The 11191-nt window shown below is 53.8% G+C and overlaps 2 protein-coding genes across 2 annotated transcripts in view; both read right to left on the bottom strand.

Moving 5' to 3' along the window:
- Positions 1-921: 921 nt before the first annotated feature.
- Positions 922-5067, bottom strand: LOC147094552 (uncharacterized). The gene is made up of 2 exons (XM_085974390.1): positions 3876-5067; positions 922-1621 (listed from the first exon to the last, which is right to left on the bottom strand). The coding sequence occupies exons 1-2, from the start codon at positions 4329-4331 to the stop codon at positions 1538-1540; spliced, it is 540 nt and encodes a 179-aa protein (XP_085830516.1). The 5' UTR covers positions 4332-5067; the 3' UTR covers positions 922-1537.
- A 163-nt stretch (positions 5068-5230) lies between these two features.
- The window catches only part of LOC147094551 (NACHT, LRR and PYD domains-containing protein 3-like), an 82802-nt gene continuing 76841 nt past the window's right edge, over positions 5231-11191 (bottom strand). The window contains exons 7-10 of the mRNA XM_085974388.1: positions 7053-7139; positions 6741-6911; positions 6432-6599; positions 5231-6262 (exon numbers count right to left, since the gene is read on the bottom strand). Of these exons, the coding sequence (XP_085830514.1) occupies positions 6175-6262; positions 6432-6599; positions 6741-6911; positions 7053-7139 (514 nt within the window). The 3' untranslated portion in view covers positions 5231-6174. The remainder of the gene's footprint in view (positions 6263-6431; positions 6600-6740; positions 6912-7052; positions 7140-11191) is intronic.

Here is an 11191-nt window from a genome sequence, read left to right as displayed (position 1 = left end):
CGCCATTTGCCAAAGGTACGAATAGCCCCGCCATTAGCTGCTTCGAGGGAGAGGCCGTGCCACCCAGCCTGTATATCCAGTGCTGACGCGGGAAGGATGCTGCACTGCACCCCGGTGTCGCATAAAAACCGCCGACCAGAGAGGTAATCCGTGATAGAGGAGCTTCCCTGAAATTCCCAATCGCCATCGCGGCCGCAGGACATCCCTCAGATTCGGTCCTCCTTTGCCAGGGGTGAAGGAGCCCCACCGCTACCGGCCCTGGGCGGGGTGAAGGAGCCCCACCGCTACCGGCCCCGGGCGGGGTGAAGAAGCCCCACCGCTACCGGCCCTGGGCGGGGTGAAGAAGCCCCACCGCTACCGGCCCCGGGCGGGGTGAAGGAGCCCCACCGCTACCGGCCCCGGGTGGGTGAAGGAGCAGTGACATCACTTGGAATGGTCACACAATGGGAGCAGTGAGGTCATCACTTGGAATGGTCACACAATGGGAGCAGTGAGGTCATCACTTGGAATGGTCACACAATGGGAGCAGTGATGTCATCACTTGGAATGGTCACACAATGGGAGCAGTGAGGTCATCACTTGGAATGGTCACACAATGGGAGCAGTGAGGTCATCACTTGGAATGGTCACACAATGGGAGCAGTGAGGTCATGACTTGGAATGGTCACACAATGGGAGCAGTGAGGTCATCACTTGGAATGGTCACACAATGGGAGCAGTGAGGTCATCACTTGGAATGGTCACACAATGGGAGCAGTGAGGTCATCACTTGGAATGGTCACACAATGGGAGCAGTGAGGTCATCACTTGGAATGGTCACACAATGGGCGCAGTGAGGTCATCACTTGGACTGGTCACACAATGGGAGCAGTGAGGTCATCACTGATGTACCTATCAATTCATCCAATGAAAAGCGACGAGTTAGGAAAGTAACTATAGGTTTTTATTAGCTAAATAACAGAGCCCACCCTCGTGGGTGATCGGATACAAGGAGGAATGCCAGCCAGTCGACTACCTTTATACCTGGGCAGGTAGGTGGAGCCATGGGTGGAGTCAGCAGTGGTCAGCCCAGGTATATCAGCGTGACAAGAGGCGACCTCGTACAGTGATACAACAGTGTGAACAGTGATAACCATAGAGTAACGATATAACAGTGATAACTGTAGTGTAACGATAGAAGTGGTTTACCACATTCACCCCTTGTTTAGATTTGAGTCCGGCGGGGTGAAGTGTACTACCAGTTCTGGTATGTCAGTCTGTCCGGAGGCCTCGTAAGCCTTTCTGATCGTCGCAGCGGCGGTGTTGCATTATCCGGTGTTAATGCTGGTGTCTGCGTGGTCGGCGAAGGCTCGTGGGGTTCCGGCATGCCGTCTACCTTGGCTGGAATTGGGGGGGTGGTGAAGGTGGTGTCTCCGGAGTGCCCGAAGGTGCGAGGTCTCGTAAGGAGACTGTGTCCTCCTGCCTGTCTGGGTATGCCACATAGGCGTACTGGGGGTTGGCGTGCAGGAGGTTCACCCTTTCGACCAGGGGGTCTGTTTTATGGGCCCTCACGTGCTTTCGCAGCAAGACGGGCCCCGGAGAGGTCAGCCAGGTTGGTAGCGTGGTTCCCGTAGTCGACTTCCTGGGGAAAACAAACATTCGTTCATGGGGGGTGGCGTTGATGGCAGTACAAAGTAGTGACCGGGTGGAATGCAGCGCTGCCGGGAGGACTTCCTGCCAGCGGGAGGCCCTTAGACTTTAAGGCTAAGAGGACGGCCTTCCATACCGTCGCGTTCTCTCTTTCCACCTGGCCGTTCCCTCGGGGGTTGTAGCTGGTGGTCCTGCTTGCAGCAATACCTCTCGCTAGTAGGAACTGACGGAGTTCCTCGCTCATGAAGGAGGAGCCCCGGTCACTATGTATATAGTTCGGGAACCCGAACACGGCGAAGAGGTCGTTCAGGCATTTAATGACCGTGGTACTGGTCATGTCTGGGCAGGGGAAGGCAAAGGGGAAACGGGAGTACTCATCAACAATGCTGAGGAAGTACACATTACGGTCAGAGGACGGGAGGGGCCCCTTAAAGTCGATGCTCAGGCGCTCGAAGGGGCGGGTGGCCTTGATCAGGCTTGCTCTGTCCGGCCTAAAGAAGTGCGGTTTGCACTCGGCACAGGTCTGGCAGTTCCTGGTCGTGGTCCTGACCTCCTCGATGGAGTAGGGCAGGTTGCGGGCCTTAATGAAGTGGTAAAGTCTGGTGACCCCGGGGTGGCAGAGGTCGTTGTGGAGGGTCTGAAGTCTATCACTTTGCGCGCTGGCGCATGTAATTCGTGACAGAGCATCGGGGGGTTCGTTCCGCTTACCTGGCCGGTACAAGATATCATAATCATAGGTGGAGAGCTCGATTTTCCACCTCAAGATCTTGTCATTCTTGATTTTGCCCCTCAGCTTGTTATTAAACATAAAAGCGACCGAACGTTGGTCGGTGAGGAGGGTAAATCGTTTGCCTGCCAGGTAGTGCCTCCAGCGTCGTACCGCCTCCACAATCGCCTGGGCCTCCTTCTCGACCGACGAGTGTCGGATCTCAGGGCCCTGTAGGGTCCTTGAGAAGAAGGCCACCAGTCTCCCCTCCTGGTTAAGGGTGGCGGCTAGGGCGAAGTCGGATGCATCGCTCTCGACTTGGAAGGGGATGGACTCATCCACTGCGTGCATTGTGGCCTTGGCAATGTCTCCCTTAATGAGGGAGAAGGCTGCGCACGCTTCCTCCGTAAGGGGGAAGGATGTGGACTTCATGAGGGGTCTGGCTTTGTCTGCATAATTGGGCACCCATTGGGCATAGTAGGCGAAGAGCCCCAGGGTTCTCTTCAGTGCCTTTGGACAGTGGGGGAGGGGTAGCTCCATGAGGGGGCGCATTCTTTCGGGGTCGGGGCCGATGACTCCGTTCTCTACTACACAGCCGAGGATGGCAAGGCGCGAGGTGTTAAACACACATTTATCCTTATTGTAGGTGAGGTTGGGCCGTACGGAGGAATCTCTCCAGATTAACATCGTGGTCCTGCCGGTCGCGGCCGCAGATGGTGACGTTATCTAGATAGGGGAACGTGGCGTGCAGCCCGTTCTGGTGAACCATCCGGTCCATCTCCCTTTGGAAGACCGAAACCCCGTTGGTGACGCCGAAGGGAACCCTAAGGAAGTGGTAGAGGCGGCCGTTCGCCTCGAAGGCTGTATACTGGCGGTCCTCAGGGCGGATAGGGAGTTGGTGATAGGCCGACTTAAGGTCGATGGTGGAGAATACCCGGTACTGCGCAATCTGCTTGCCCATATCAGATATGCGGGGAAGGGGGTATGCGTCCAGCTGGGTGTACCTGTTTATGGTCTGGCTGTAGTCGATGCCCAGGCGGTTTTTATTGCCGGTCTTAATGACCACGACCTGGGCACGCCAGGGGCTGGTACTCCCCTCGATGATGCCCTCCTTCAGGAGACGCTGCACCTCAGAGCTAATGAAAGCTCTGTCCCCGGCGCTGTACCGCCTGCTCTTGGTAGCGACGGGTTTGCAGTCGGGGGTGAGGTTAGCGAACAGGGAAGGTGGCGGGGCCTTGAGGGTGGATCGGCCGCAGGTGTTACGCGGTGGGCGGTTTAAAATCTGCTGGTTGTCGACTGTGAGTGGGGGGAGGGGTCCGCCGTATGCTAGCGTGATGCTTTGGAGGTGGGATTGGAAGTCTAGGCCTAGTAGGACGGCAGCGCATAGCTGGGGCAGGACGAGGAGTTTAAAAGTTTTATACTCCGTACCCTTAACCGACAGGGTCACAACACAGTAGCCGCTGATGTCTGTGGCATGTGACCTCGATGCCATCGAGATCCGATTGCGCGTTGGCAGGACAGGGAGGGAGTAGTGGCTCACCGTGTCTGGGTGGATGAAGCTCTCCGTGCTTCCGCTGTCGAACAGGCAGGTCGTGGCGTGGCCGTTTACTTTGATGTCCATCATCGACTTGGACAGGTGATGCGGGTGGGCCTGGTCCAGTGTGACGGAGGCTAGTGTATAGCTGAGCGAGTTGTTGTAGTCTGCGGTTGAGGCGGTAGTCGGGTCTAGAGGCACGGTGGCGGTCGGGCGTGGTGGGTAAAATGGCGTCTCCGAGGTTGGACAAAATGGCGGAGAAGATGGCTGCCCCCATAACTCACATGAGGCACTGCTGGTGTCGGTTGCCTGGATCAAAGATGGCCGCCCCCATGACTCACATGTGGGGATGCTGGCCTCTGTGGCCTTGATGGAAGATGGCCGCCCCCACAGCTCGCATGAGGCACTGCTGGCCTCTGATGATCCACCTCTGCAGGCCTTGGCGAAGTGGCCTTTCTTCATGCAGTTTGAGCAGGTAGAGTTCCTGGCTGGGCAGCGCGCCCTCGGGTGTTTCGCCTGGCCGCAGAAGCAGCAGCCGGCGGCCCGATCGCGGGGGTCAGAGGTCGCAGCCGGTACCGGGGGTGGCGGTCCCGATCGGCTCTGGGACGCCGACACTGAGGTAGGTCCCGGGGGCGGGGTGCTGCGGGGGGTATTGGGGTCGGTCCCGAGTCCCAGGGTCGCAGGTTACAGTACCTTGAGTATGCCTCGAGGTCCCGCTGGGCCACTTCTAGGGAGCGAGCGAGGGCTGCAGCTTTGTCCAGGTCGAGGTCCTTTGCTTCCAGTAGTCTTTGCCGTGAGTAGTCGGACCGCAGGCCTTTCACGAAGGCATCGCGGACATTGTCTTCAGTATTTTCTGCCGCCGTTACCGCTTTAAAGTTACAGTCTCTGCCGAGTGCTTGCAGCACCTGTAAAAATTCATCCACGGTCTCTCCTGGCTGTTGCAGGCGGGATCTTAGGAGGTGTCTGGCATACATGGAATTTACCAGGCTCAGGTATTGTCGTTTCAGCCGGTTGATGGCGTCCTCGTATGTTTTAAGGTCCCGGGTGAGTGCGAATACTTTAGGGCTCACTTGGGCGGTCAGAACTCTTAGCTTGGATCTCTGAGGCACGCCGGATTCTCCCAGGTAGGACTCGAAACAGCTCAGCCAGTGTTCGAAGTCGAGGGCTGAGTTTGCAGCCTGTGGGTTTAGATCCAGGTACGGTGGTCTGAGGGCTTGCAGCCAGGCCGGCTGCTGTGGCTGTTGTCGCTGGGCGTCTGGCTGGTCGTTTTGCTGCTCGCTTTGCTGCTCAGGGAACGACATTTTAAAATTTAGCCAATAAAATTGATATACCTATCAATTCATCCAATGAAAAGCGACGAGTTAAGAAAGTAACTATAGGTTTTTATTGGCTAAATAACAGAGCCCACCCTCGTGGGTGATCGGGTCCAACAAGGAGGAATGCCAGCCAGTCGACTACCTTTATACCTGGGCAGGTAGGTGGAGTCATGGGCGGAGTCAGCAGTGGTCAGCCCAGGTATAACAGCGTGACAAGAGGCGACCTCGTATAGTGATACAACAGTGAGAACAGTGATAACCATAGAGTAACGATATAACAGTGATAACTATAGTGTAACGATAGTGAACGATAAAAGTGGTTTACCACATTCACTTGGAATGGTCACACAATGGGAGCAGTGAGGTCATCACTTGGACTGTTCACACAATGGGAGCAGTGAGGTCATCACTTGGACTGTTCACACAATGAGAGCAGTGAGGTCATCACTTGGAATGGTCACACAATGGGAGCAGTGAGGTCATCACTTGGAATGGTCACACAATGGGAGCAGTGAGGTCATCACTTGGAATGGTCACACAATGGGCGCAGTGAGGTCATCACTTGGACTGTTCAGACAATGGGAGCAGTGAGGTCATCACTTGGACTGTTCAGACAATGGGAGCAGTGAGGTCATCACTTGGACTGTTCAGACAATGGGAGCAGTGAGGTCATCACTTGGAATGATCACACAATGGGAGCAGTGAGGTCATCACTTGGAATGGTCACACAATGGGAGCAGTGAGGTCATCACTTGGAATGGTCACACAATGGGCGCAGTGAGGTCATCACTTGGACTGTTCAGACAATGGGAGCAGTGAGGTCATCACTTGGACTGTTCAGACAATGGGAGCAGTGAGGTCATCACTTGGACTGTTCAGACAATGGGAGCAGTGAGGTCATCACTTGGAATGATCACACAATGGGAGCAGTGAGGTCATCACTTGGAATGGTCACACAATGGGAGCAGTGAGGTCATCACTTGGACTGTTCACACTTCCACACTCAGTCTGGGTCTTGTTCCCCGCAGTAACTCCAGCTGTTTTTCTCCGGATGAACTGAACTGATTCCCCCACAACCTGAAACAGATTAAAGATTAAACAGGAAATAAACAGATTGAACAACAGTGTAAATAACCGCCAGACTGGGGGTAATATTTCAATAATAATTACAGACAAATATTACCCAGAACAGTGACTGAATCCCATTGATATTTTATTTATTACATTAAACATTAAACACACTCACCTGATCCACTCCAGACTCCGGCAGGTCAGTATGAGGTGGCGGAGAGCAGGGACAGATTGGTCTGTGAAGGAGTTTGATCCCAGGGTCAGAATCCTCAGTGAGCGGATTGTACTGAGAGCGAAGGCGAGATCCTCGACACAAGAATCTGTGAGACCGACTTCATCCAGCCTGGGGATCAGAGAGAGAAATAACCGGAATCAGAGTAAATCCCCAGAGTTTATTAATAACACTATTACTGATACTAATAATAATGTACAGTGTCAGACATCCAGTTATTATAAACACAATCTCACACAGTCTGGTACTTACCACAGTTTCTGTATTTTACAGTCCGGGTTCCTCAGAGCCACAGACAGTAGTTTCACTCCTGAATCTCCCAGTTTATTATCACTCAGGTTCAGATCCGTCAGTGAGCGGTTTGTACTGAGAGCGGAGGCGAGATCCTCGGCACAAGAATCTGTGAGACCGACTCTCCGTAGCCTGGGGATCAGAGAGAGAAATAACAGGAATCAGAGTCAATCCCCAGAGTTTATTAATAACACTATTACTGATACTAATAATAATGTTCAGTGTCAGACATCCAGTTATTATAAACACAATCTCACACAGTCTGGTACTTACCCCAGTGTCTGTATTTTACAGTCCGGGTTCCTCAGAGCCGCAGACACTGGTTTCACTCCTGAATCTCCCAGTTTATTGCCATTCAGACTAAAAAGAAAGAGAGAGAGAGAAACAAACTGAATCAAAGTCCGGATCTGAAATACTTCTCTCTCTGGGATATTACAGCAATCACTGAAAGTACTTCAGGAAATTAATAACCCGCTTTTCCCCGTCGGCAACGGTCGGCGGGGCTGGGGCTGGTGGAGGGTCGGGCGGGGGCCTGGGTCGGGGGAGGGTCGGGCGGGGGCCTGGGTCGGGGGAGGGTCGGGCGGGGGCTGGTGGAGGGTCGGGCGGGGGTCAGGGTGGGGTTGGTGTTGGGTGCGGCCGGGGTCGGGGGAGGGTTGGGAGTTTCGGGGCCGGGGTCGGCAGAGGGTCAGGTGGGTCCAGGGTCGGCAGAGGGTCGGGCGGGGCCGGGGTCGGGCGGGGCCAGGGTCGGGCCGGGGCTGGCAGAGGGTCGGGCGGGGCCGGGCTGGGGCAGGGTCGGGCGGGGCCCGGGGCAGGGTCGGGCGGAGGGTCGGGCAGGGCCGGGGTTGGGCGGGGCCAGGGTCGGGCCGGGGACAGCGGAGGGTTGGGCGGGGCCGGGGCAGGGTCGGGCGGGGCCGGCAGAGGGTCGGGCGGGGCCCGGGGCAGGGTCGGGCGGAGGGTCGGGCCGGGCAGGGCTGGGGTTGGGCCGGCAGAGGGTCGGGCGGGGCCGGATCAGGTCGCCGGAGGGTCGGGCGGGGCTGGGGTCGGCGGAGGATCGGGTGGGGTCGGCGGAGGATCGGGTGGGGCCGGCGGAGGGTCGGGGGTCGGTTGAGGTCGGTGGAGGGTCGGGTGTGTCCGGGGTCGGGGGTCGCGGCCTCACTCTGGGGAATTGGGGGAAGCGGGTTTGATGACACACATTGACTTTGCCCATTGTGCTCTGTGTTCTACAGTATTGAGGTTCTACAAACACTGACATCAGCACAGAGGAGCTCGGCTGCACCCAGGCTCTCCCAGAACTCCCTCTAGATGATTATGGAGGGAGCCACAGCCCGCAGGGAGGTTCTCGTCACTTCCAAGGGGCGGAAGAGACCAACACAGCCTGGGTGCACATTGCACAGTGGGGCTCAAGAAGGGATGTCATCGGGAGGACCAGCCTGCAGTGACACAAACCTTTCAATGATCTCAGTAGATCACAAAACGTCACTGCAAAGCCTCACTTAACTTCATCAGGCTGTGCCTCTCATCACATCCCCATCACTCTGCCTTCCCCACCCTACTCCTGAACATCCTTACTCTCACCAACTTACCCTGCACCTCCACCCATCTCTCTCTATATTATCACATCCCCATCACTCTGCCTTCCCCACCCTACTCCTGAACATCCTTACTCTCACCAACTTACCCTGCACCTCCACCCATCTCTCTCTATATTATCACATCCCCATCACTCTGCCTTCCCCACCCTACTCCTGAACATCCTTACTCTCACCAACTTACACTGCACCTCCACCCATCTCTCTCTATATTATCACATCCCCATCACTCTGCCTTCCCCACCCTACTCCTGAACATCCTTACTCTCACCAACTTACCCTGCACCTCCACCCATCTCTCTCTATATTATCACACCCCCATCACTCTGCCTTCCCCACCCTACTCCTGAACATCCTTACTCTCACCAACTTACCCTGCACCTCCACCCATCTCTCTCTATATTATCACATCCCCATCACTCTGCCTTCCCCACCCTACTCCTGAACATCCTTACTCTCACCAACTTACCCTGCACCTCCACCCACCTCTCTCTATATTATCACATCCCCATCACTCTGCCTTCCCCACCCTACTCCTGAACATCCTTACTCTCACCAACTTACCCTGCACCTCCACCCATCTCTCACTATATTATCACATCCCCATCACTCTGCCTTCCCCACCCTACTCCTGAACATCCTTACTCTCACCAACTTACCCTGCACCTCCACCCATCTCTCTCTATATTATCACATCCCCATCACTCTGCCTTCCCCACCCTACTCCTGAACATCCTTACTCTCACCAACTTACCCTGCACCTCCACCCATCTCTCTCTATATTATCACAACCCCATCACTCTGCCTTCCCCACCCTACTCCTGAACATCCTTACTCTCACCAACTTACCCTGCACCTCCACCCATCTCTCTCTATATTATCACATCCCCATCTCACGAGCCACCCCTCACACTCACCCTAGTCCAATCATACCAACTAACAACACACAAGGATAGGCAATTGTGTGTTTTAGCCAATGTTCATGTGAAGTTTCTGTTAATGTGGTGTCAAACATTGAAATCTTTATTTTCAACACTTTCCGTTCTTCGACAGATTTGTGTACATGTTTGGAAGTGGCTTAGTGAGTTGCAGTGAATGGTGAGACATAACGGAACTCCTCGCAATGTTGATGAGTGTGACAGGAATGGTTTGGGCATTGCAGGGATGCTTTGTGTTGTTGGTGTGGGCTGGTGTTAACCTGGCGCATCATGTGTCATCCAGGGCATGCAGTACCAAGTGAAGAAATTCTGGCCATGGTGAGGCCATCTCTGGTGACCTGGTCAGCAATGTGGTCGGGTGTTGATTCCCTCTGTGCTGTGCAGCATCAGGACTTGTGGAGAAGGTTGGTGTTGTTGTTGGTGCTGCTGGTGTGCCTGATGCTGCAGGTGTTGGGGCTGATCGTGGTGAGACTCTGAGGCCCAAAGTGAGACAGTATAAACCAGACCCATGCTGGTGTAATAGATGGCAGGTGAACTTGAGATATCAGAAGCTATCTGTTAACGGTGAGAGAGGTTGTTCCAATGAGGTGACACTGGATAGAGAGTTTGCTCCAAACACTTGCAACCTGCATAAAGCTCAATCTGTCTTCCAAATGCAGTAAGCAACAGCTTCTGAGCTTGGAAAGTGAACAGCTGTGAGATGGGAGCTTTTATAGCACATTTCCAGCTGTCAAGTAATGAAATGATTCCATGGCCTTTCAAATCCCGCCCTGGTTACCTGACGTGATCCCCGAGCAGCGTGGACCACAGGAACATAGGGTCTGATGAAAGGGAGGAACTGAAAGAAATCAGTATTTGTAGGGAAATGGTGTTCGGGAAATTGATGGGATTGAAGGCCGATAAATCCCCAGGGCCTGATAATCTACATCCTAGGGTACTTAAGGAAGTGGCCCTAGAAATAGTAGATGCATTGCTGATCATCTGCCAACATTTGATGGAATCTGGAACAGTACCCATGGATTGGAGGGTAGCTAATGTTACCCCACTGTTCAAAAAAGGTGGTAGAGAGAAAACAGGGAATTACATCGGTAAGCCTGACATCGGTAGTGAGGAAAATGCTAGAGTCCATTATAAAAGATGTAATAGCAGAGCACTTGGAAAATAGTGACAGGATCGGACAAAGTCAACATGGATTTACAAAAGGTAAATCGTGCTTGAATAATCTACTGGAATTTTTTGAGGATGTAACTAGTAAAATAGATAAGGGAGAACCAGTGGATGTGGTGTATTTGGACTTTCAGAAAGCTTTCGATAAGGTCCCACATGAGAGATTAGCGTGTAAAGTTAAGGCACATGGGATTGGGGGCAAGGTGTTGACTTGGATAGAGAACTGGTTGGCAGATAGAAAGCAAAAAGAGTTGGAATAAACGGGTCTTTTTCTGAGAGGCAGGCAGTGACTAGTGGGGTACCGCAGGGATCGGTCCTTGGACCCCAGCTATTCACAATATATATTAATGATCTAGACAAGGGAACGAGATGTAATATCTCCAAATTTGCAGATGACAGAAAGCTGGGTGGGCGTGTGTGTTGTGAGGAGGATGCCGAGAAACTACAGGATGATTTGGACAGGTTGGGTGATTGTATTGCATCTGCCATGCTTCTGCCCAATGTGGATAAATGTGAGGTTATCCACTTTGGTGTCAAAAACAGGAAGGCAGATTATTATCTGAATGGCAATAGATTGGGAGAAGGGGAAGTGCAATGAGACCTGGGTGTCCTTGTGCACCAGTCGCTGAAGGTAAGCATGCAGGTACAGCAGGCGGTTAAGAAGGCAAATGGTATGTTGGCCTTCATAGTGAGAGGGTTTGAGTACAGGAACAAGGAT

Source organism: Somniosus microcephalus, unplaced genomic scaffold (assembly GCF_052327205.1).
Source record: "Somniosus microcephalus isolate GS21.2 unplaced genomic scaffold, FLI_Smic_1.0 unresolved_chr1, whole genome shotgun sequence".
In the NCBI taxonomy this organism is placed as follows: domain Eukaryota; kingdom Metazoa; phylum Chordata; class Chondrichthyes; order Squaliformes; family Somniosidae; genus Somniosus; species Somniosus microcephalus.
The sequence above is the reverse complement of the archived record's forward strand: the minus strand, read 5'-3'. Positions and strand labels throughout refer to the sequence as shown.